Below are 27,611 nucleotides of genomic sequence, written 5' to 3' on the forward strand. Positions count from 1 at the left end.
AGAACCAGGGCAATGCATTCTGGGAAGTGCTTAGTAAGCACAAAGAAAGCGCTGGCATGCAAAACCATTCCCACATGACACCCTCAAAATGCAAAACACATCTAATGGTGTTAAAGAGACCCAGAGACCAGCACACAATGTGAGAAAACAGCAGGCAAATCACCATTCATGCTGCTCTTACAGTGAAGCTTGAAGTCTGGTTTATCATTTGTTTGATGAGAGGAATCTGAACATAGGGTTTATACCAATTAAGTTACATAAAAAAGAAGGGAAATACTAATTTTTTTATCCCTGAACATGTTAGAATGACACAGAACTACTTGGTTTCATTTTTTTAATGTTAAAAATGTTTAATGTTTTTATAAGACTTTTATAGGAAACTGAGCTTCACATGCTAAAAACCGTCCAATAATGTGCTGTTTTGCACTAATGAGATTTCGTTTCATGTCTTGGTGTTTTAGAGGTGTTTTAGGTATGTCAGAAATGACTGGGTTTGTTTTGTAGACCAGCAGTATTGAGTCACTTTTTTATTCTCATACAAATGAACATTTTCTGATGATGTCATTTTTTTGGTGTTGCTAGTAATAGTACCTTTGGGGGAATTCTGTTTGAGTGGGTTTCAACATGCATTTTCACATAGCCAAATAATACAACATAATAAAAACACAAAAGTGACATCCCTCTAGCAAACGTCACTCAGTTGGTCTTCAGAGAATGTCAAAATCTGGTTGTTTTGTGGAGCACTTACTGTAAATGGGTGTTTTTTTTCCAGCTCCCCTGAGTCGTATGAGCTTTCATGACAAATAGACAACTTTCCCTGGTGGGACAGCTCTGTGTTTGTGGTTACTGGTGAGTCGAAGTGAAACTGATACTCAACACAGTTGGTCTTTTCATGCTGTTACGGGACCTGCTGCTCTCACTGAGGACCCGGCTGATGTCGGAAACTCATCAGGACAGGCCAATGGACGGTTTTGAGGTTTTGAGGGAAGTGTGTGTTGATGGAGTAACACTGAACCCCTCACAGAGCTGTGAAGCTCAAGTACAGCTATAAACAGACCTGGTGTTTGAGTGTGAAGGAATGAGGAAACAGCAGTTTATCTAGAGGGCTGCTTGCCTTATCTAAGCCTTTCGCTTTTTACTGCATCCCTTACTCAACATTACCATAGTTACACCAAAACACTGTAGGAACTGCAGTCATTGTGACTAGAGTAAACCTGCGGGGATGGGACATTACTCACCACTGTATTGTCTATGCTTTTACTTTAGTAACAATGAATGTAAACTTTGCTTACTATGGTAAATGTGAAGGAGACCCATGGAATGAAACACATTTTATTAACCATGTTCATATTCCTGACCCTAACGTAATGATTATGTCTAGAAATCAATCAATATTTATTTATAACCATCACTGATTATTTGTGTTTATATGTCCAATAACCAATCTGCAGAAATTAGTATAGAATATATTTCAGGTCTCAACTGTAGCTCCGCTTACATGTGGCGTTCCCCAAGGTTCCATCTTGGGCCCGACTTTTTTTTCACTCTATTGTTACCTCTAGATTCGATTTCTTAGGAGGCATGGAGTGTGACACTCAAATCTTCTCTGACTCTTCTGCTTGTCTAAACAATATATGGTCTTGGATGTCCTCAAATTTATTACGATCTAAGTGCGAGTAAAACGGCAGCAATTGTGTTTGGGCCCTCTGTGGGTAAGGAAACTACTGTTAATGTTGCAAATCTTCACTCTTACATTAAACTGAATGTAAATAATCTGGTGAATAAAAGTTTAAGTCAAGTGAAACTTATATCTAGAGTAAAGTGTTTTCTATCCCCCAAAGATCTTGAAAGAGTTACACATGCTTTTGTTCTAATTCTTTATACGCTGGACTAGACTTGTGCCGGTATTCGGTAAAGCGCAATATATTACAGTAATGAATATGCACGATATTGTTATCGTGGGCACTTATAATTACCGCAAATAATTATATATTACAAATTATTCAGAATTTATATATACTATATTTTGAGCACTTTTTAAAACAAAATTTCAATACCGTGATAATACCGTTTACCGTGATGAAAGCATGAGCAATTAATCGCATCAGGAAAATTTGATACTGGCATATCCCTACGCTGGACTATCCCAAAAAGAAAATCCTCAGGGATGGGAGCATGTCCAAACAGCAAGCTGAAGTCAAGTGTTCTGGTGTTCTTACCCCGGATCAGTAGAAGAGCGCTGAATGAAGTGCTCATCTCATGTAGGAGATGTGCTGTGATGAAGCGATAGAGAGGTTGACTTCCTCACTCCGGCTCTAATGGAGAGATCTGAGCCGGTGAAGTCAGACAGATCGAGGAGCGATTCACAGCATCCGGTCTTTCTTCGCTTTCATCATTTGCGGCCGATAAGAGAGCCCTGGGGATCAAGGCATGGATTACCCGGCATCCCCCGCACCTACCAAACGCTTTCCTGTTCTCAACGGTCTAATGGAGAGGCCCTCATTGACAAATACATCACTCTCATTCAGAACCATGCTTTATGTGCGTTAGCTGAGGGAAGCTTGACTTTTTTTACTGTTGCTTAGTGATTCAACCAAACCTGAACACAAAGTGTTAAACTACCACCCACAACGTTTGTGCTCCAGACATGAATGATTCCTTACATTGACTTGATTTATTTTATTTTACTTCCATTTTACACAGCAGATTTGGGCCTTGGCTTACATTGAACAAGCTCACAGCAAACTGCACTCTTTCTGAAGATGATGTCTTGGTTTGACTGCTGTGACACTTTCTATATCTGTAGTTTGTGAGGGGAAACCGTGTTCTGCGGCTGTGGTTTGTCAAACTCTTGCTGTTATTTTCAGCACTGCATCTGCGATTATAAAGAAGTATGAACCCACTGAAACAGGCTGCTTCTCTCCCTAAAGACTGGTGCATTATGGCACACATCAGTATTCTTTGGCCTTCCCAGTTCAGTACAATAGGAACGCTGCAGTTCTTCCTTCTTCTTCTAAAATAATCCGCTTTATTTGCATTCTGTGAGGACACATACATTAGCTGTCGCCTGGTAAACAGGAATTAGTTTACTAAAGCCTTTTAACGTGGTTACTCAACAGTCTATAGAGCCATTGTTATCAGGACAAATGCGTTTCCTTGTCTCACATGAATACAGTGACGCTTCAAGTTCAGTTTACAGTACTTCCTTATTGACAGGGTAACAAGGCAAAATATGAGCTTGAATACATTTGCTTTTACATGTATTCCTTCAGCAGATGCTTTTATCCAAAGTGTTTTGAGGAATGAGGAATACAAGAAGTGATTTCAGCATCATCCAGAATAATGCACACTAGATCAGGGAGAGATCCGTCTGTCTGAAGGGTCAGAGGAACTACAGCAAATACTCCACACTTCATTCTCTTTGGCTAAAACAACCCGCAAGTGCATAGATGCAGTATTATTGAAAATTTCTACTTAAAAAAATACTTCTGTAATGTGTCAAAGTTCAGAGGTGAGATCTGGTGGATAGCATTTCTATTTTGCCTTGCTTGAGTTCATTGTGTTCTCAAATAAGTCGTGTGGTGTGTATGCGAGAAGGTAAAGCCTCTTCTTCACTGTGATGTGATGATATGATGCACATAATAGATACTCTCTACTAGGACTAGTAGTTGTACAGATTAACAGCTCACTCAGCACTTTTTGTAATAATGAGTTAAATCCATGTGCGCAGGCGTGAGTTGGAGGCTTCGGTCAGGTGTTTGGCCTCCATTCAGAGGTTGTGACGGAGGTTCAGAGGTCATTGAGCGGCAGATGGTCATTAATGAGCTGGACTCCCTCAGGCTCTCATCAGATCAATCCTCGTTCACACACAGAGGATAGTGTGGTATCTGCGTCTGGCTGCTGTTATGACACACACACACACACACCATGGGTGATCTGACATCATGCCAATGCTTGTGTGTTTCAGTCAGCTCATCTCAAACATGTTACAGAGTTATAGCTGTATCAGCACGTTCTTTGCTGGTCTTATTCATTAGATTATTAAACATAGTTGAAGCTGCGGATGCTGACCGGTCTATCCATCCGTAACAGGACTGTACATGACAATGTACATTTCAATAACACCTCTAGATCCTCTTTTGTTAGAACGGCACCAATCGATTTGATTTTTTTAATGTCTTCATGATGATTGTCATCCTTGATATTTTTTTAAAAGCGCTTAAGGCTCTTGAAGCTGTGCTGTATTGTGAATCTGTTGCGTATCATGACTGTAATCCCATTGAAACACAACCTCTCATACCATATTGCCTTATTCTAGTTAAATGAAGCTGTTACCAAACAAACCTCAGAATTTCACAGGATGACAGTCATTTCAGTTGAGATCTTTTTGTCCAATCTCAGGTCTGATATTAAAGAAGTAGTAAAACAGGCAGAGACAAAGTTTCAATGATCAGGGAAAATAGATAACATATTTTCATTGAATGAGGACAGCAGAATGTTATTAGTACATGAATTTGATCCGAATTATGACCTTTGCCCTTGTGTTTGTTCTGCAGGTGCTGTGAGTGCGGCGCGTCTCTCTCACACTGGTACTATGAGAAGGACGGCCGTCTCTTCTGTAAGAAGGACTACTGGGCTAAATTTGGGGAGTTGTGTCATGGTTGCTCAGAGCCCATCACCACTGGACTCATCATGGTGAGTCCAAATGGTCAGAAACTTAATCTGTGTGTCTCTCCTCACCCCACAGTCCTGCTGTCCATCCTGCGGTTTCTCACAGCCGCTCCAGTTACATGGTCCTGCTGAGCGATTCTCCATTCACACATTCATTACTGCTGCCGTATCACACATGAGCAAATCAACAGCACTCCTGTTTACATTCATGAAAGAGCTGCCATCTATAATTCAGACACAGAGCTCAAGAAGGGCACGTTTGTGTGGCCTCTTGTTTTAATGCATTCACTGCTGTTTATTTGACAGGAATCATTTACATATGTGTTTTCACTAAAAGGTTAGTTCACCCAAAAATGAAAATTAGCCCATAAATTACTCACCCTGAAGTCATCCTAGGTGTATATAACTTTCTTCTTTCAGACAAATCCAGTCAGAGTTATATTACAAAATGTCTAATCTTTCAAGCTGTTTAATGGCACTCAGCAGGTGTGGTATGCATCAGTCCAAAAGAAGTGAAATAAAATGCCCATCCTTAATAAAAAGTGTCTCACACGGCTCCAGGGGTGATCAAAAGCCTCCTGTAGCGAACTGATGCATTTTTGCAAAAAAATAAATAAATAACCAATTTAAAACATAATAATCACTTGCGCTTGCACTACTGTTATAAACAGAAGCAGTTCTGGGGAATGACGTACACAGCAAAAAAATCTGAGTGAAATTAACTCTGCTGGGAGTACATGTGAGACCACACTCAAGAGTGTGAAAGTGTTAAAATAGGAGTGTTAAATTAACACTGAAGCTGAGTTAAAGTTAATGAGATAATTAAGTGATTAATTGAGTGATGATTGACCATTATTGACGAGACCTGATGTTAACATACAGAATCAACAAAGACGAAAATCACTATTTTAATGTCACCATTATAGTGGTCAATATTTGCTTTAGTTGGGCTCTTGACCCCTAAAGTGTTAAAGTCAGATTTTAATTGGCTGTTATAACTGAGTTATAAAACTGATGGACAAGCAAAGACTATTGTTATTCTTGAATTACTGAGTTAAAGTTAGATCGTTGATTATTGCAGCCCTATGACTGTTCAACAAAGTATTTCCAGCATTTTAAATACAATCTGAGGAATTTCTTAAAAGTTGTTTGGTCAAAAATCTTTCAAAAGAGTCTTTCAGTTATACATGCAAACATCAAGAATCATCCTGTCAATCTCAACAATGGTGAAAATCCAAAAAGCATGTTGCAGTGCATTCTGGGTGCCACCTATCAAAATTCATCCATGGCTCCCATGATGCATTGCGGCATGAATAAATTATTAGCTGAATTGTTTCAGTAATTTCCTTTATTCTTACTATTCTATTTTAGTGTTTTATGTTTCTTTTAGTAGTTTGTTTTCTAATGTTTAGAGTTGTTCTATTTTTCTGAATATGCTGTTTGTCACCGTTGTTGAGATTCCTACACTAATTTTTGATGTATGTGTGTGCCTAAAGCAAGCTTTTCTTATGATCAGAACAACTTTCAAGAAATTGTTTTAATTAGTGGGTACTGTACAATAACCGGGTTGTTATAATCAATGAGGTCAATCAAATCGGTTTAGGCTTTAATCCTCTCAAGGCAGGCGTTGCTGATTTGCAACAGTTAAAAACTAAAAACCTTATTACTCCAGATACATACAGATCATAGTACTAAAAACTTTACTAAAGGTTACTAAATTTACTAAGTTACTAAAACTTAATTTGAGCCTGAGAGGGTTAATTGAGTTTGGTGATTCAGGTCAAATGCCCATGTTTTGATTTTTTTCTTGTCTGTTTGTTACAATTCAGTTGTAACAGCCAAACCAAATCTGACTTTAAAAATGTAAGGCTCAAGAGCCCAACTAAAGCAAACATTGACCACTATAATGGTGACATAAAAATAGTGATTTTCGTCTTTGTTGATTCTGCATGTTAACATCAGGTCTCATCAATAATGGTCAATCATCCCTCAATTAATCACTTAATTATCTCATTAACTTTAACTCAGCTTCAGTGTTAATTTAACACTCCTATTTTAACACTTTCACACTCTTGAGTGTGGTCTCACATGTACTCCCAGCAGAGTTGATTTCACTCAGATTTTTTTGCTGTGTATGAGGTCATCTTTGCACATGCGCCACTCAGAAGTGATGAACGCAAAAGCATAGGGGAGATCAAAACACTAATCACTAATTAGAAGTACAAAACGAGGATTTGTAAAGAAGAATGTCGGAGGATTCAGTGTACAACTGTTGGTGGAAGCTACATTAAAGTGATTATTACAATTTCAATAAGGATTTTTTTTATTATTATTTTTACAAAAACACATCGATTCACTACGGGAGGCCTTTGTTCACCTCCTGGAGCTGTGTGAGACACTTTCTATTAAGGATAGACCTTTTGGACCGAAGCACTGCAACACCCACTTAGTGCCATCAAACAACTTGAGAGATCAAAGACTTTTTTTAATATAACTCTGAATGGATTCGTCTCAAAGAAGAAAGTCATATACACCTAGGATGACTTGAGGGTGAGTAATTTATGGGCTAATTTTAATTTATGGGTGAACCTGGTAATGGACCTGGTACGAAGCTCGTTGTAGTTCCTTACCAGCCGTTTTTGTAGGCATTATACTGCCAGAATTTTAAAAGATGATATCCCCGTTTGCAGTGAACCTTCAGCGCTGCAACTTTGCAGATATTGTTTATGCTCAAATATTTTGTGTTTGCTGGTTAGTGAGCATATTTGTATTTTTTACTTTCTATTTTTGCAGCACAACATTCCTTTAATGGTATGCAATTTTGTATGAATTCAAAACCTTCTCTGTTGTTTTGGATTTTTAAAAAGAAACTGCATATGAGGATGAATATTACCATATTTTCTGCAAATATGAAAAGATACCATGACCAGCGTTTCCTCCTAAGGGCGAGGGGTGGCAGATTTATATCATTTCTTCTCAAGAAAACCATTCATACAGATTGAACCGTAACCTAGTTTTAGTTCCTTCGGTTCTATCTTTTTGTTGATCGAAATAGAGCACAAGTGGTTGTTATAGAGCCTGACAAGTTACACAAAATGAGACGGCGTGTTTCTCCTTTGTTCCTAGGTTTTAAATTCAGAGTTCAAATAATATCTAATGAACTGGAAGTGGGTGAAGATTGTGATAGAGGATGATATGATTATTTGAACAAGGTCTTTTGATTTCCACAATTAGGCTACATATACACTTGTGCGTTTTTGTTTTTAAACACATAACTTTTTCCAGGGTTACGCCTGTGGTTGATACTACCCCGAAATTTTTGACCTTTGAAAACAGACACTTTTGAAAACGCTGCAGACGGGGTTGTGTTTCAGTGTAAATGGACCAAAACTGATACTTTTGAAAATGATGGCATGGCTGCCCACATCCGGTCTGCGTATCCTTGATGACCGTGTAAACAGTAACATCATGCTCATGGTCGTATCTGCATGAATGGTCATGTGACCTGCGTTTGGTAGTGTGGACGGAGAGCATTTCTGAAACAAAACAAACAAAAACACATGTGTGTGAACAGGGCCTTAATTGATGCAAAACATCTTAGAACCATTACAACCCACCTGAGTAATGAGGTTGTGACAACAGCACTCTTCACATTCATTTACTAGGTTAAGAGTTTAATTTGTGATCGATAAATTACATCCATGTCTGAGACACATATGCAAAAATCCACTCTGTGGTTGGTCCGTCTGTCAGCGATCTCTCATCAACACATTTATAGCCAGCGTTCAGCCCACACACTTGGCTCATAAAGTGCAGGTGCAGCTGTCAGGACGACTCACAGGAATGATAAAACCTCTCACGCATCCGTTACCTGTCACACACATGGCACGCTGTTGTCTGTTTGCACTAACAGCGTGTTTCCTCTGTTGCTCGGTGGGACGTTGACCCTTGCTCTGGGATGATAGTCATGAAAACCAAAGTTTGACCCTTTGAATGTGCCCCTTATGGATCTATAAAGCAGAACGCAGAGTCTGTGGTCTGTGTTTTTATATTTAAAGCATCTGGTTTGCTGTAGCTGCATTGCTCACCCACTGAGTGATTTAGTGGCACACAGACCACCTCAGGCTGTGCAGTCCAATAATCAGACTCCCTGAGCTCGGCATAAGTGAATTAAAGATGGCTCAGCATGCACTTCCTGCATTTGACTGACAGACACACATCTTCATTAGGTCTCTGAGGACCCATCTGTAGATGAAGGTCAGGTCTGTAGACTGTGCGTCAGCTCCTGTGAAGAAAAAGAGAAGGTTTTTGCTGCAGAGACCTAGAAAGAGAGCATTAAGCTATACATTTTACTTGTTAGCAGTTTAGAATTTGAGAAAGGATGCTTAAACAATAAAACATTAATGATTAGGACCTTAGTATACAGCACGTTTCATTTGATAGGAACAGAAATGAGGATGTGACATTGAGAAGTTTTAAGATATTGCATTAGCAGAATGATCAAAGCAGCTTTATAGTGTTAAACATGGAAATAGATTGTCAATGATGCCAGAAGACAATAACAATTGGTAAATATTCAGCTAAAGTCAGTTCATTGATGATTCAGTGATGTCATCATCCAGTTAAACTCTCTTCCAGTAGTTTCTGTGCAATCAGTCAAGCGTCCCCAACTAAGCAAGATAAAGGAGCCCAAACTCCATCGGTGACAGAAATGGAGAAAGAACCTTGGGAGAAACCAGACTCTATAAGATTCTCAGACAATCCCAGAATGCATTGCAACTAGGTCAGAATTTTTTTTATTTCTGAGATGGTCGGCAGATTTTTTTGCTTAAATGTTGACTTATAAATATATTAAATTAAATTATGAAATGTGTTGATAGGAACTGTTAATCAAATTACACACTGACCATTTCAACCAACTCTTGTTTGTTATGTGTTTTTGTGCCTACAAAACTATTGAATTGCTAGCAGCATGTTAATGTCAGACAGAGCATTAGTGCAAGCTCTTGTGCTGTTTGTGTGGTGTGGTTGAGTGACCATTAATGGAGATTCTGCCCATGAAGTGCGTTTCAAATCATTCACTTACGAGGTTGCATTTGGCTTAAAAGCTAGCCTGCTTCACCAGACAGACTCCTGGCTTATAGTCTCTTTCTCTGTGAGTATAGTTACTTACCCTGAGTGAGGTTCTGTAATGAAATCACTCTCACTCCCTTCACATGACACTGAGATGCATCCCACATGAGCAAATCTTCACTCAAGGTCATTCTGTGGAAATTTCTCCTCCCACCGCTGACACACAACAGGCCTGTGCGTGCTTCTTTCTCATTCACAGCCATCTAGAGCATGATCCCATCAGCCGTTGCTCAATATTATCGGTTTCTCATTTACTCATGGCTCTGTGAGCTCAGTGATAAAGGTTCATAAACGTATCTGTCCGGATCTGCCTTTATTTACCACCAGCTGATCTGGACCCCCCTGTTAGTTTGACTACCGTGACTGATTTCAGTCATCTGTAGTAAGAACTCAAGTGTTGGATGTGTGTGCTGTTGCGTTTCCTCATTCCTCACAAGTCTTATCACAGAGCCACTGTTGGTAATATCTTGATTCCTGGGAACATTGTTGCTGTAAAATTCTATAGAATAAGGTTCTGTTTGTGGGAAATGCATTGTTTTGTGTCTGTTACCTGACCTGTTCCTCCTCATGTGTTGGTCTGTAGCAGCCTAGTCTCGACGCACAGTTCTGACCCAGCTAGAATTTGTTTGTTCTAAAAATGTCTAAGAACATTACCATTGTACTAACAATGTTTTTTAGTGGGTAGTTTTATTTTTGTTCCCAGAACGTTCTCTCAAAAGATAGGATAGCGTTCTCTAAAAACATTCTAAAAATGTTTATTAATAACATTATTAGAACATTATCCCCTAACATTCTAATTAAGATTTAGGCAGATGTTTAGATGTTGATGTCTGTTTCAAAGTAATAGTCTGGTTTGATGTCACCATAATGGTGGTAAGTGTTGGCTTTAGTTGTGCAATTTGACACTTGGCTTGTCAGTGTTGTTTTTTAGTTGCTGTTATCTTTATTATGGCAAAAACAGCAAGGGGACATGTGCATGACGCTGGTTGCTTGCTGATGAATAGGACATCACCACATATGTGGTCTGGTTACATGGGTTCACCCAACCTAATGTATGGCTTCACTTGCGTATTATTTATTAAAGTGACTCAAAGGGTCAACAGCCTGAGACCCAGCTGAATATAAAGCATATAATTTCAAGAATTAAAAAAAAAAAAAAAAAAATCTTTGTCACACAAACATCAAGATTCAGTGTATGACTCTCAACAATGGTGACATGGTTTATGCAGCAATGTATTCTGGGTACTTCATACAAAACTCATCCATGGCACCCAGAATGCATTACGGCTGAAGCATGTCACCATTGTTGAGATTCGTACACTAAATCTTGAGGTCTCTGTGTGTCTAAGCATTCTGTGTTACAAAAAGGTTCATGAACAAAGTAATTTAAAAAGAATAGAAAAAAATATATACAATATAAATCTGCGGGATCTTATGCATTGCAACACATTTGTTGTAGTCAGTAACAGTAAAATAATAGCATAGACTAGACTCCATATGAAAGCAGTTGATCAGATTGTTACATGATGAAACATCAGCAAGTAACCCACGTCACCTGATGATTTTTGTAATCACTGCTTTCACCGTAACAAATATAGTTACAGCAGTTAAACAAAAAGTAACACCGAAAAGAGTCATACTGCCTCTGTACTGATCACCATAATGGTGACGTCAAAATAAACTATTGTTTTCAATAAACCATCAACATCTCTGTTAATCTCTATAAGAACTTTTTCACATTTATGACAGAAATAAAGTCAATCTTGTTTATAATAACTGAAATTGCTAATACTGTTATTGGAGTATTTACGCTGGAGTTTGAACCAGAACATGAAATATTTCTAGCTGGGGAAGTACATTGGATGTTCTGAGAGCTGACTGAGAATGGCAGTTTTGGTCTGATTGACTGATCAGGGTCATACCAGCCTGCTTTGCCAGAAAGAGAAATGCTCAAGGGTTTTGGTGAAGGCCCATCAGATGAGTTGAGCTTTGCTGCAACTGTAGTAACATGGCTGAAGCTCCTCTGAGAGGTTGTGTGTGTCAGAGAGAGGGTTGGGTCGAGTGGGGGAGGAGTGTGTGTGTGTGTGCGCGCGCTTGGCAGGAAGTGATGAAGTCACCCGCTCAGAGAGAGAGAGAGAGAGAGGGAGTGACACAGAGCTTTCTGGATGAGCTCAGTGCTGGGTGTGTGTCTGTGTTATGTTTTCATACCGCTTTCGCTAGAATGATCTACACACTGTAGCTGGTGGTCATGTTTGGCGATGTGTTTTACTGGGGCTTCTGCTGTCTGAGACTCTGGAAGAGAGAGAAGAAGGTAAGCCAGATGGGAGTTTACACATGTCTGTGTCGTTTATAAGGACAGCGCAGACCTGCATTTCATTCATGTTCAGTTTAGAGGATAATGTTGTGCCAGTATATAATGTAAAAGGCACATTCAGTTTGACGCTGATTTAACAAACATTATCATTTAATATCATTCAAGCACGTGTAGATGAGAAGATGCATCTCAGCAATTCCCATTACAGTTTTCATCTTAATCGATGTTCACAGACGTGATGAGCTGGTTTATTCTGGTTTATCTGATCACACTCAGATCAAATGATCATTCTCACATTATTTTCTGTAAGGGTTCAATCCGTGTCTTCTGACACCACATGATATGGGAAATTCATGACCTAAAAGAACGTTCACAAAGCCTTCTAATTCTTGAGAAAAACGTAAGACAAATGGTTCAGTTTAAATGGAATAGATACAGCATCTTTCATCTTTGGATCCCATCCTTGGGTAGTTAACTGGGTCAGGTCCTGCATCACGTCACAGTGTCTGAGGCACTAACAGCACAGCTACACAGGTCCTAACTCACATTTATTCATTCAGCACAGACTCAGCTAAACATGCTCTATGAGGATCAAACCTGTTAATCTGCTGGAGATTCTTTGGTACTTTTGAGTTAAACTATGCTGTTTGAATTGGTGATATTTATATATATATATATATATATATATATATATATAAAACCATAAACTGTGCATCTGTAGAACTACTATGCAGGGTAGACCGCTTATTTAATGGGATGCTATTTAAAACCGTGCTGTGAGGACAGGCACACAGTAGGTTAAATAGCTTCATTATTTGTAAGTCTCTTTGGATAAAGGAATACATGTGAATGAGGTACAGAAGTACAGACAGTTTAGTAGTTTGTTATTGTCTAATGTCGAGAGCGGATCTATCTTTATTGTCATTCATCAATCATCGCGTGCTGCGCTCAATTGTTGTGTTACATCAACAGGAAAAACGTTCCTCCCCGAGGATAGGATGCTCAGGATTTCCCCGTGAGCTGTAGTTTGTGTCCAGCTCCTCAAAGACAGTGTTTCAGACTCAAACCATGGCATTAATCAAACTCGTGTCGATGAATAGATGAACAGCTGACAATAAGAAGTGAGTGTGACCTTCAGGTGATGAATCCAGTCATTCTCATTTTAAATATCACTTTTGAAATCACACTTCCCACATCTGTTTTTAACCCGGTTGTTTCCAAACTTAAATGAACACAGGCCACATACAGGATGAGTCAGCCCGTCTAAACCACAGGTCTCTGTTTATTTGAGGACAGTGATGGTTTGTGTAATGAAAGGTTAAAACCACAGGACATCAGAGCAGGTGTATGACGTTCACACTCATTGATCCATCGTCTACAATCAAAGTGACTGGTTCAGATCTGGAAATGTTTCCAGGCACTGACTCAGAACAAGGTTTTCTGTATCCATGTCTTCTGTCCTGAAGTGAATCGTGCATGGCTCATTGTGATCATCCATCAATTACACAACAGAAGATCTCAAGCACTGGGGAATCTTCTGGAAACGTCCTTATCTGAAAGCTCAGTTACAGCATGGGGAGAGATGGGGGATTTGGGTGTCTATAGTTGACGTCAGGCAGCTGTTGAGTGTTAAACTCATAAGTGACACATGCTAATGAGGGACTCTACGGGCAGGAGTGTGGTGTAGATGTCTGGCATTGGAAACAGTGGAGCTGTAGCTGTGGGTGGAGATGTGTATTTTCAGCTCTGTTTTCCGTGTTGGTTGAGTGTTTGTGAAGCAGCTACTGAATTGAGGAAGCGGTGGGCAGCGGCGTCACATTTCCCCCCTGAAGATGTCATTCTCACATGAAATGTGAAAGGTTTTTTATTCTTATTGTGTAATAATGGAACATTAGCACATGAATATGGTTTTAAGTCATGGAAAAGCTATGGAGATGTATTGCTAAAATGCGTACAGACTCTGATCATCGCATTACATAGTGAAATGTTCTTTTGCTTGTTTTTTCTCTGTTCCTCTGGCTGATCCAGTGACGTCACTACACTGACCGGCCTGATATGTGAACCTTTAGCTATGTGTTTCTTGATTCACCTTTAGTTCAGCAGGAGAGAACCTGTCTCTCTTACAGGAATGTCCTGGTAAATCTCTCTGTAGTGCAGGCCAGAGTGTGTGATTGAGCCTGGATGTAACTAAAGCAGTGTGTGACAGAGCTGGTGGTGGATGCTGACCTCTGACCTCTGACCTCTGTGTGCTCCAGGTCGCCGGAGAACAGAAGTATCACCCAGAATGCTTCACCTGTCTGAGCTGCCGGGCGTTCATCGGTGATGGAGACACGTATGCTCTGGTGGAGCGATCCAAACTCTACTGGTGAGTGACTCTTACACCCGCACACGTGTGAATTCAGATGAAACCTGCTCTTGACAGGATTATTAGTGTGTTAGAGTAAGCTTTAATCATGAGAAGTCTAGAAGTTAGTCAATAAATGGGTTTGTTTTTACTAACAGGCAATTCTGCAAACCAGCTGAACAAACTATACTGCATTTTTACATTTCAGTTACTGTAATATATTGATAGCATGATGAATGTGTATGATTTGAGCCAGAACAACACATGAATAAATCACTAACAGACCCTGTGAAAACACTGAACACTGTTCAATATTAACTAGTTGCTGATTAGCATGCATATCACTAGCAGACTGGCTGTTTATTAGTAATCCACACCACATCTAAACATAACTACTCCCACAACTACCTTACTAACTATCAGTAAGCAGCAAATTAAGGGTTAATTGAGGGAAAACTCTTAGTTAATAGTGAATATGTGTTTCCTAATATAAAGCATCACCAAGAACATCTCTGCACATCCCAGAATGATTAGTGCACCTTATTAACTTACTTTCATAATCATAACCAAAAGTTATAATGATTGCATGACAGCTCGTATATTTGAACAGTTTGACTAGTTTCTTATGTTAAGCATTTGAGGTACATGTTTGCTAATGTCAGTAACAGAAGTAAAATGTCACCATATCATCCAGAAGCCATGATATAATGAGTGCTTCTTGCCTTTGAAAGGTTTCCTGAACTTCTGAAATCATGTTCTCTTACTTGTATCTTAAACGTCCAGTGGGAAGTGTCCATGTTATACTGTTGTAGACTGTTGTGAAGTGTGTAGTGTGCTGATGATCTGCTGTGTCTCCCTCTAGTGGACACTGTTATCACCAGACCATCCTGACCCCGGTCACCCTGCCCGACTCGCCCTGCTCCAGGATTCCTCACACGGTCACGCTAGTGTCCATTCCTGCCTCCACCGACGGGAAACGAGGCTTTTCTGTGTCCATCGGCCAGGGCTCCAGTCCCAACAGCTTCAGCCCCGAGCACACACACACCGTCAGGGTCTCCGAGTGAGTGTTAAACATGCTGAATGTACAGATGCATGGGTGCGAACAGAACAGAACTCATATCACGTCTGTTTGATATTGTGTTTAGAATTTAGTGTCTTGTAGAAAAACCATTTGAATGGGCAAAATAAAGACTGATGATCTGCTGTCAAGATGATCAGAGATGTGTTTCCATTAGAAGTCATGTGTGTGTTCCTGATGTCATGCGCTGGGCTTCATGTATCTCTGTGGTGTGTGTGTGTGTTCAGGGTGAACCCAGAGTGTGTCAGTCCAGACCTCAAGAACTCCATTCATGTTGGAGACCGGATCCTGGAGATCAATGGAACCCCAATCCAGAACGTTCCTCTGGACGAGGTGAATAAAGGATTCACACTCACTGTTGAGCCTCAGTCGGCGTGACTGCAAACGGACTCTCCGTCAGTTCAAGCATTCATTCATGTGTGTGTGTGTGTGTGTGTCAGATTGATCTGCTGATCCAGGAGACCAGTCGTCTGCTGCAGCTGACCATTGAACACGACCCTCATGACCACAGTCCCTCGGAGGACCAGGTGGACGGGCCGACACCCCCGTCTGAGGGACCCAGTCCCATCACGCCCATCACACGGCCCCCCAGCCAGGACATTAACAACCTGCGCTCGCGGATCATCACGTCAGTGAACACACCGCACATCTGTGACAACACTGAACACAAACACAGCGTCACATATCATCTGCTTCTGTGATTAACTTCTGTGATGCGCTGTATTTCTGAGAAGATTGGATTGGATTATTCCTCTGAATTATTAGTGTTGTAATCGATTGCTATTGCTCATACAGTAATTAGTGTTTCAGCAAACATCCAAACATTCATCAGCTACTGCATGCACCTGCTCAATCTGTTGTGCTGGATCAGATGTAATCGTTATCAGCAGTTCTGATGCATGTTGTGCTGTCTGAGTTAATGATAGCAGTGTGATTTTAACAGTCAGTGTGTGTGTGTGTGTGTGTGTGTGTGTGTGTGTGCAGGCGCAGCTACAGTATCGATAAGTCTCCGTGCTCCAGTAACACTCCGTCTCCAGTGTCTCTGAAGAAAGACATCGGCCGCTCCGAGTCGCTGCGAGTCGTGTCCAGCCGCACACACCGAATATTCAGAGCCTCGGACCTGATCCACGGAGAGGTGCTGGGTACAGGCTGCTTCGGACAGGCCATAAAGGTGAGCGCACACACACACACACACACACACACACACGCAGCAGTCTGTGGTAGATTCAGTAAGAGTGTACTAGTGTGAGTACTGTAGTAACATGCTGCTCTGTCGGTGTGTGTGTGTGTGTGTGTGTGTGATTGTCAGGTGACTCACAGAGAGACAGGAGAGGTGATGGTGATGAAGGAACTCATTCGATTCGATGCGGAAACACAGAGGACCTTCCTGAAAGAGGTGATGCCTGCTCACTACACACTCACACATCTAGTGTGGACTACAGCCTCTGAGACACTTCTTCAGTGTTTAGTGTTTAGTTTAGGCTCTCGTCTGGATGTGATCGTTGCTGTGTGTGACGCGGTGGTGTCGCTGTGTGTTCAGGTGAAGGTCATGAGATGTTTGGATCATCCCAACGTGCTCAAGTTCATCGGTGTCCTCTACAAAGACAAGCGGCTCAACTTCATCGCTGAGTACATCAAAGGAGGAACGCTGAGAGACATCATCAAGAATATGGTGTGTGTGTGTGTGTGTGTGTGTGTGTGTGTGTGTGTTTTGGGGACAAATTTGTACCCAAAAGTGAGCTTAACCTAACAAAATCTCCAAAAACCTCCCTTTGGGGATGTCCTTTTATAAATTTATAAAACTGGTATAAAAATAAATCAGATGTAGGTGTATGGTTAGTGAAGGGTGATAGAGAATACAGTTTGTACAGTATAATAACCCTTAATTAAACATGAGTGTGTAAATGCCCATATAAAGCATGTCAGATGTTCAGGGCAGTCTTCATCATCAGTATAACAGCTGTACGGTTGTGTGTGGTTTCCTCTTTCTGACCGAATGTGTGCTCTGTGCAGGACAGTGATTATTCATGGAAACAGAGAGTGAGTTTTGCGAAGGACATTTCCTCTGGAATGGTGAGTGTCTCTCAGTGCTGCCCTCATCTGGACACTTCACATTACTGTGTGACTGCAGGATCACATCACTACTAAACCATTTTACATTCCTATTTTATGAAGTTGAAAAAGATCATAACCTAATTAACTAATTTTCACTCCAAAACCAAAATAAATTATTTAAAAAAAACTATATTATTTTTTTTGTTTTGCTTTAGTTAAACACAGTGAAAAATATTTCCAACTAAAAACAAACAAAAAAACAGAAAACAAAAACAAAAAGAAAAGAAAAAACAGCCATTGATTAAAATGCTGAAGAACAAAATGAATTCAACTGAAAACAAGAACTCTGTGGTGAATGAAGTGTGTGGCCTGCAGATGGCAGTGTTTCACATCAGTTTCTCTCCTGCTTTGACTCAGACGTATCTGCACTCCATGAACATCATCCATCGAGATCTCAACTCACACAACTGTCTGGTCAGAGAGGTCAGTCAGTGTGTGTTTTATTTTATTATTTTTGTGTTGTGTTTTCTCTTTTTGTTTTGTATTTTTGTTGCTGTGTGGTGTTTTGTCTGCAGATCTGTGAGTAGTTTCCTTCTCTTGGCAGAATAACAGTGTTGTGGTGGCTGATTTCGGACTGTCTCGACTCATGGTGGAGGACAAGACCCAGGACAAGCTGGCGTCAGGACAGATCTCGGGCGTGAGGAAACCCGACAGGAGAAAGAGATACACCGTGGTGGGAAACCCCTACTGGATGGCCCCCGAGATGATCCACGGTCAGAGACCACTGGCTTCAGCATCCGTCATGTCTGCAAATGTGTTATTAATGAATTATTATCTGTGTTAATCATAATGTTCTTACAAAATGCTCTTGTCCTGTTTTAAGAAAAATCTCATTTTAGAGAAGATTTATTAAAAGAGCCAAGTTTTTGAAAACTGTATTTATTCCATCTGCTGAATCTGAACATGTAGGTCGACACATGCAGACACAAAACAATGCTCAAATGTCAAAGCAGACTCTCAGGTTCAGGTTCACTTCATTTGTACCCAAAGGTAAACGAAGTATGGAGTGTTAGGAGTTCTCACATCTTCCACATTTTACAGACACCACAAACATTAAACAACATATATGATAAAAGTGCTTTAAGGTTCCTAGCATCAACATTTTTTTTTATAATATTGCTAAGACCTGTCTTAGTTCTACAATACAGAAATACAAATATAGGCCTAGATGGGATTAGTGTCTGATTAGTTAATAAATCTAGAATCCAGCCCACAATATTGTTACTCAATGTAAACTGTTCTATAAGCTTATGAATGTTGGTAAGAGTTGGTGATATCGTAGACACGTGAGTCTGATGTTTGGCGTTTCTCCGTCTGCTCCTCAGGGAAGAGCTATGATGAGAAGGTGGACATCTTCTCGTTCGGCATCATGCTGTGTGAGGTGAGTGTTGTTACAGCTTCAGCTGGAGAAGCAGCAGTGGTTTAGAGAAAGCTGAATGCGTCTCTCCTCTCTGACTCAGATCATAGGGCGAGTCAACGCTGATCCCGACTTCTTGCCACGTGCCATGGATTTCGGGCTGAACGTGAAAGAGTTTTTGGACGATCACTGTCCGCCTGAATGCCCACCCGCTTTCTTCCCCATGGCTGCACTCTGCTGCGATCTGGACGCTGAGAAACGGTTAGTAAAGACCATCATATTTACACAGAACATAAATATAAACAATTAGGGCGGTCACGTGATTCACATTTTTGGTCTGTTTTATTACATAATGTGCTGATTAATAAACCAAATAATTTGAAATTACAGTCAAAAGATGATTTCAAATCGTTGTGTTAAATGGGAAAAGCACTGAATAGACATTATAAAAAGGTGGCTTGAGAAAGAAATATTCTGATTCAGCAGTGCATAAATAATGATAATAAATGTATATCAATAGGGTATTTAAAAAAAAAAAGAAATATGAAATTGTTTAAAAAAAATGAAAAGATCATCTCAATTTCAAAATAAAACTGCCAATAGGTGGCGAGGAGTCACTTAATGAGTGAGTCATTCATTCAAATGATTCATTCAAACAACTGATTCAGAAATGGAGCACATGACTGAATCACTGAATCATTGATTCACTTGATTGGTTAACGACCATGGATTCATATTGTAAGGAATCACGCTGTGTGTTAATCAGAGATGCTCAACAGCTCTTCTGTGACTTTATAGCTAATATTTTTGAAAAGCGGCACTCTAAACTAATGTAAAAGGGACATTTTTTGTGCTCATTTCTTGAATTTTAAGCTCATATAACTACATTCTGCATGAGATTCTATTATTAATTGCACCAACTGAATCGGTTAAATCCACAGCCCCATAAACAGTCTATAAATAACAATAAAGTTATTCTGAAGCAATTACTATAGTTCTGAGAAAGCTAAAATAATGACATTGTGAAATTGTGCTGTTAGTTAGAGATGTGTGTGCTCTCTGTGCAGGCCTGCGTTTGCTAAGCTGGAGTCGTGGCTGGAGAACCTGAAGATGCACATGGAGATGGGACTTCATCTGATGTCCGAGCTGGAAGTCATTCATCAAGACTTCTGGCAGAAACACTCGAGCAGCAAGAACGGGCTTCACACGCACCCAGAGCAGCCCGAGTGAGAGCAGAGATCAGAGCCGATCGCTGCAGACGGAGGAGCAGCTCCACCACAGGACGTCCCAACACACCACGCTTCTGCAAATCCAAGCAACCTCACAACATAACACATCTGGACAGATGTTTGAGTCTGACACACTCATGCATGTCTGCTGTGGCTTACAGTGTGATATTCTTCATACGCTACTGATGGTGCGTTCAGGTCTCGTCCACACCACTTCTGTGATGAAGCTCTGACTGACTGATGTTTGGGTTGATCTGGTGATGAGATATGAACGCACCAGAACACACCAGACTCACACATCATCAGTGTCCTCTTGCTCCTTAGCTACACTCCCCGCAGTGTAAACAGAGTTACAGTACACACACAGTAAATGTTTGACATATTGTATATGTGCAGACATTATTTTGTATAGTGATTGCACATTGGCGTACTTTCATCTGGATGTTTGCTGTAATTTGCAAGTCCAGTCCTCACGAGAAGATCATGAAAATGATGAACTCTAGAGAGGCTTCCTGTGCGTGTCCAACACATAAAACGTCATACACGTCAACTCTTAACTTAATACTGTCTTCTAACCCCCAAATCCAAAATATATGTATATATGTGTTTTGCAGAAAACAATGAAGCCTATTTTTTTTATAATGATTTGTTATTTAAAATTGTTAAGTAAATTTGCATCACGTTAGTATTTGTTGTAATGAATGTATTTTATGGTGATCTAAAAGAAAATCAAAGATCTTCACAGGCTTCATGTTCTTGTGCAAAATCGAGTTTCTAATCTGTTTCTTTAGATTTCGGGGTGAATGATGTTGTGGACTCGTTATTAACTAATGGTTCAAATTGTGCTGAGTGGGCAGGATTTCCTGTCCCAATCGAAGCGCTCGGTACTGTTGCACACACTGATGTTAGACCCTCATGTGGGACGGTGTGTCTCAGGGTGGATCCTCACGACTGCACGGGTGCGAATCAGCTCGCCGAGAGCCCGTGTGTGTGTGTGTGTGTGTGTGTGTGTATGACTCCCCATGGGAGCCTCAGCTTTACACAACACTGCTGGTGTAAATACTTGACAGAAAGGCTTCTCTCGATGTCTCTCCTGCCGTCACGCTGCATGTGTCACTGTCACGTCCTCCACTACTGATCCAGCTGTTCTCGTAAAGATCAACAGATGTTATTGTGAAAACATGAAGGAGGATTCACCAGGAAAGCACTTGTACAGACGGGGAAAAGTAAAAACACAGCCTTTTCTTCTCTCTTTTTGAATAGAACCACTATTTTCTCTTTTCTAAAATGTTGAAATGATTTGATTTGCACTATTTGTGAAAGCGGCTGCCGCTCGAGCTTTTGTTTCTCTGGTTTACTCAGAACTTGAGCCGTTTGGTTATTGTACGAATGTGGTCTCTGATGGAGCCTTTGGTCCTGAGCAGCAGATGTGTCACGGACAGAGACAACATCTGATCCCAGTGCACTTACTAATATATAGCTGCAATTAAATGACTGCGTTCACTATCAGAACCAATTTGACCGATTCTATATATATATTTGGCTGTTGTTTGAGATGAATCTGTATCCTGCCCTAGAGTAGCTGATGTCAACCAGACAGAAGAACTGTTGTCAAGTCTGGCTTGGTTTATCAAGACAAAAAATAGGCTTAATTTTCCTTTAATGAAGCCCCGTTGATCATATCAGATATCAATAACATCATTACTGCCAGTAACAAAAAGCCATATTACTATGAAAGCCATTTTAGAGAATTAGAGTCCATAGTTCCTGTAACCAAAAATTGACCAGAAATCCTGTATCCTGTGAGCCAAAGCAGTGCTGTATAAAGGAGTTGTGTGAGTGTGATCTGCTGCTCGGGGCCGGGCCCGGGGCCGTACTGAGAGTCCTGTAGCACCTCCATCATTCCCATGTGTGTCTGGACCACTGCTGGCCTACACACAGACAGAGCACTTAAACACTGGAGTCCAACCCAGGCTCCCGCTGCTGTCATGTCATCGTTCATATCTGTCAAACTCATACGCATCAATGAGAAAGTGCTGAGGAATCCAGAGCTTGATCTGGTGACAGAATGCTGCAGCTTTCCTTCTGGAGCGATGCTTTTACCTCTCCACATCGCTGTGCCTTTGTTTTACGCTAGCCTTGCCAACAACTCGTCGTGTGTTTGGAGCCGGATGAGTTTGTGTCGTCATCACTTACCTGTTTCAATGAGGGTTCCTTTTGTTCTCTTGATATTTATATTCTCCACGTTTCCATTGTTCAGTTTGATATTTTAGGTTTATGGTTTCCTGTAATTTAATGTTTTTACTGAAGCTGTGAAATGACTCTGCACTTTAAACGTACTGGCCGTGAATGGAGGCGCCTGTAAATCAGGACAGAATAAAGTACGCTCCTGATGTTCCACTGCTGTCTGTCGACTCCTCATTGCTGCTGTGTTCAGTGTCCTCTCTCCATGCATATTTAGCTGATGACTCATAATCATGACATGAAAACAATGACAGTTCAATATATAATACATATATCTGAAGAGACCGACTGACAATACAGGTCATTTACAGTCTTACATTTACTGTACATTGGCAAAAACAGAACGGTTGTGAAAGAGTTAATCGGGCCGGGCATTAAAGGTCTGTAGGTGTCACACATAGCATACAACGAGTATAATAATAATCCAAGAGGAAAACTGCCAGAAGGCAGCAATACTAAAAAACGAGGGTTAATTTACCAATACGACGCCTACAGCACTAGTACAGACCAGGTTAATTACCAACACATAACCTTCAGCACAGCTACAGACCAGGTTAATTAACCAACACAGCGCCTACAGCACCACTACAGTCCTGGTTAATTACCAACACATAACCTTCAGCACCGCTACAGACCAGGTTAATTAACCAACACAGCGCCTAAAGCACTACTACAGACCAGGTTAATTTACCAACACGGCGCCTAAAGCACTACTACAGACCAGGTTAATTTACCAACACGGCGCCTACAGCACCGCTACAGACCAGGTTAATTTACCAACACGGCGCCTACAGCACCGCTACAGACCAGGTTAATTAACCAACACAGCGCCTAAAGCACTACTACAGACCAGGTTAATTTACCAACACGGCGCAAACAGCACTGCAACAGACCAGGTTAATTTACCAACACGGCGCCTACAGCACCGCTACAGAACAGGTTAATTTACCAACACGGCGCCTACAGCACCGCTACAGACCAGGTTAATTTACCAACACGGCGCAAACAGCACTGCAACAGACCAGGTTAATTTACCAACACGGCGCCTACAGCACTGCTACAGACCAGGTTAATTTACCAACACGGCGCAAACAGCACTGCAACAGACCAGGTTAATTTACCAACACGGCGCCTACAGCACCTCTACAGACCAGGTTAATTTACCAACACGGCGCCTACAGCACCGCTACAGACCAGGTTAATTTACCAACACAGCGCCTACAGCACCGCTACAGACCAGGTTAATTTACCAACACGGCGCCTAAAGCACTACTACAGACCAGGTTAATTTACCAACACGGCGCCTAAAGCACTACTACAGACCAGGTTAATTTACCAAAACGGCGCAAACAGCACTGCTACAGACCAGGTTAATTTACCAACACAGCTCCTAAAGCACTACTACAGACCAGGTTAATTTACCAACACTGCGCCTAAAGCACTACTACAGACCAGGTTAATTTACCAACACGGCGCAAACAGCACTGCTACAGACCAGGTTAATTTACCAACACAGCGCCTAAAGCACTACTACAGACCAGGTTAATTTACCAACACGGCGCCTAAAGCACTACTACAGACCAGGTTAATTTACCAACACGGCGCAAACAGCACTGCTACAGACCAGGTTAATTTACCAACACGGCGCCTACAGCACCGATACAGACCAGGTTAATTTACCAACACAGCGCCTACAGCACCGCTACAGATCAGGTTAATTTACCAAAACGGCGCAAACAGCACTGCTACAGACCAGGTTAATTTACCAACACAGCACCTAAAGCACTACTACAGACCAGGTTAATTTACCAACACGGCGCCTAAGCACTACTACAGACCAGGTTAATTTACCAACATGGCGCAAACAGCACTGCTACAGACCAGGTTAATTTACCATCACAGCGCCTACAGCACTACTACAGACCAGGTTAATTTACCAACACGGCGCCTACAGCACTGCTACAGACCAGGTTAATTTACCAACACGGCGCCTACAGCACCGCTACAGACCAGGTAAATTTACCAACACAGCGCCTACAGCACCGCTACAGACCAGGTTAATTTACCAACACGGCGCCTACAGCACCGCTACAGACCAGGTTAATTTACTATCACAGCGCCTACAGCACTGCTACAGACCAGGTTAATTTACCAACACGGCGCCTACAGCACTGCTACAGACCAGGTTAATTTACCAACACGGCGCCTACAGCACTGCTACAGACCAGGTTAATTTACCAACACGGCGCAAACAGCACTGCTACAGACCAGGTTAATTTACCAACTCAGCGCCTACAGCACCGCTACAGACCAGGTTAATTTACCCACACGGCGCCTACAGCACCGCTACAGACCAGGTTAATTTACCAACACGGCGCCTACAGCACTGCTACAGACCAGGTTAATTTACCAACACGGCGCCTACAGCACCGCTACAGACCAGGTTAATTTACCAACACAGCGCATACAGCACCGCTACAGACCAGGTTAATTTACCAACACGGCGCCTACAGCACCTCTACAGACCAGGTTAATTTACCAACACGGCGCCTACAGCACCGATACAGACCAGGTTAATTTACCAACACGGCGCCTACAGAACTGCTACAGACCAGGTTAATTTACCAACACGGCGCCTACAGCACCTCTACAGACCAGGTTAATTTACCAACACGGCGCCTACAGCACCGCTACAGACCAGGTTAATTTACCAACACGACGCCTACAGCACCGCTACAGACCAGGTTAATTTACCAACACGTAACCTTCATCACCGCTACAGATCAGGTTAATTTACCAACACAGCGCCTACAGCACCGCTACAGACCAGGTTAATTTACCAACACGGCGCCTAAAGCACTACTACAGACCAGGTTAATTTACCAACACGGCGTCTACAGCACCGCTACAGACCAGGTTAATTTACCAACACGGCGCCTACAGCACTGCTACAGACCAGGTTAATTTACCAACACGGCGCCTACAGCACCGCTACAGACCAGGTTAATTTACCAACACAGCGCATACAGCACCGCTACAGACCAGGTTAATTTACCAACACGGCGCCTACAGCACCTCTACAGACCAGGTTAATTTACCAACACGGCGCCTACAGCACCGATACAGACCAGGTTAATTTACCAACACGGCGCCTACAGAACTGCTACAGACCAGGTTAATTTACCAACACGGCGCCTACAGCACCTCTACAGACCAGGTTAATTTACCAACACGGCGCCTACAGCACCGCTACAGACCAGGTTAATTTACCAACACGGCGCCTACAGCACCTCTACAGACCAGGTTAATTTACCAACACAGCGCCTACAGCACTGCTACAGACCAGGTTAATTTACCAACACGGCGCCTACAGCACCACTACAGACCAGGTTAATTTACCAACACGGCGCCTACAGCACCGCTACAGACCAGGTTAATTTACCAACACGGCGCCTACAGCACCGCTACAGACCAGGTTAAATTACCAACACGGCGCCTACAGCACCGCTACAGATCAGGTTAATTTACCAACACGGCGCCTACAGCACCGCTACAGACCAGGTTAATTTACCAACATGGCGCCTACAGCACCGCTACAGACCAGGTTAATTTACCAACACGGCGCCTACAGCACTGCTACAGACCAGGTTAATTTACCAACACAGCGCCTACAGCACTACTACAGACCAGGTTAATTTACCAACACATAACCTTCAGCACCACTACAGACCAGGTTTATTTACCAACATTGCCCCTACAGCACTACTACAGTCCAGGTTAATTTACCAACATGGCGCCTACAGCACCGCTACAGACCAGGTTAATTTATCAACACGGCGCCTACAGCACCGCTACAGACCAGGTTAATTTACCAACACGGCGCCTACAGCACTGCTACAGACCAGGTTAATTTACCAACACAGCGCCTACAGCACCGCTACAGAACAGGTTAATTTACCAACACGGCGCCTACAGCAGCGCTACAGACCAGGTTAATTTACCAACACGGCGCCTACAGCACTGCTACAGACCAGATTATTTTCCAACACGGCACCTACAGCACCGCTACAGACCAGGTTAATTTACCAACACGGCGCCTACAGCACCGCTACAGACCAGGTTAATTTACCAACACAGCGCCTACAGCACTGCTACAGACCAGGTTAATTTACCAACACATAACCTTCAGCACCGCTACAGACCAGGTAATTAACCAACACAGCGCCTACAGCACTGCTACAGACCAGGTTAATTTACCAACACAGCGCCTACAGCACTACTACAGACCAGGTTAATTTACCAACACATAACCTTCATCACCGCTACAGACCAGGTTAATTTACCAACACGGCGCCTACAGCACCGCTACAGAACAGGTTAATTTACCAACACGGCGCCTACAGCACCGCTACAGATCAGATTAATTTACCAACACATAACCTTCATCACCGCTACAGACCAGGTTAATTTACCAACACAGCGCCTACAGCACCGCTACAGAACAGGTTAATTTACCAACACGGCGCCTACAGCACCGCTACAGATCAGGTTAATTTACCAACACGGCGTCTACAGCACCACTACAGATCAGGTTAATTTACCAACACGGCACCTACAGCACTGCTACAGATCAGGTTAATTTACCAACACGGGGCCTACAGCACTGCTACAGATCAGGTTAATTTACCAACACGGCGCCTACAGCACTGCTACAGACCAGGTTAATTTACCAACACAGCGCCTACAGCATCGCTACAGAACAGGTTAATTTACCAACACGGCGCCTACAGCACCGCTACAGATCAGGTTAATTTACCAACATGGCGCCTACAGCACTGCTACAGATCAGGTTAATTTACCAACACGGCGCCTACAGCACTGCTACAGATCAGGTTAATTTACCAACACAGCGCCTACAGCATCGCTACAGAACAGGTTAATTTACCAACACGTCGCCTACAGCACTGCTACAGACCAGGTTAATTTACCAACACGGCGCCTAAAGCACCACTACAGTCCAGGTTAATTTACCAACACGGCGCATACAGCACTGCTACAGACCAGGTTAATTTACCAACACAGCGCCTACAGCATCGCTACAGAACAGGTTAATTTACCAACACGGC

General features: G+C 42.0%; 1 protein-coding gene across 4 annotated transcripts in view; it reads left to right on the forward strand.

Moving 5' to 3' along the window:
• LOC132123134 (LIM domain kinase 1-like) overlaps positions 1-22,641 on the forward strand; it is a 49,260-nt gene extending 26,619 nt beyond the window's left edge. For 3 of the 4 annotated variants that reach the window (XM_059533680.1, XM_059533681.1, XM_059533679.1), the window contains 14 exons: positions 4,557-4,695; positions 14,374-14,483; positions 15,325-15,522; positions 15,768-15,873; positions 15,981-16,168; positions 16,525-16,711; positions 16,850-16,936; positions 17,081-17,212; positions 17,554-17,613; positions 18,013-18,078; positions 18,200-18,368; positions 18,981-19,036; positions 19,116-19,273; positions 20,080-22,641. In XM_059533680.1, the coding sequence (XP_059389663.1) occupies positions 4,557-4,695; positions 14,374-14,483; positions 15,325-15,522; positions 15,768-15,873; positions 15,981-16,168; positions 16,525-16,711; positions 16,850-16,936; positions 17,081-17,212; positions 17,554-17,613; positions 18,013-18,078; positions 18,200-18,368; positions 18,981-19,036; positions 19,116-19,273; positions 20,080-20,242 (1,819 nt within the window). In that variant the 3' untranslated portion in view covers positions 20,243-22,641. Of the gene's footprint in view, positions 1-4,556; positions 4,696-11,947; positions 12,116-14,373; positions 14,484-15,324; positions 15,523-15,767; positions 15,874-15,980; positions 16,169-16,524; positions 16,712-16,849; positions 16,937-17,080; positions 17,213-17,553; positions 17,614-18,012; positions 18,079-18,199; positions 18,369-18,980; positions 19,037-19,115; positions 19,274-20,079 lie in introns of those variants that run through there. The other variant, XM_059533682.1, reaches the window with a different exon arrangement.
• Positions 22,642-27,611: the final 4,970 nt, after the last annotated feature.

The sequence above is a fragment of the Carassius carassius genome, chromosome 41 (assembly GCF_963082965.1).
Source record: "Carassius carassius chromosome 41, fCarCar2.1, whole genome shotgun sequence".
Lineage (NCBI taxonomy): Eukaryota > Metazoa > Chordata > Actinopteri > Cypriniformes > Cyprinidae > Carassius > Carassius carassius.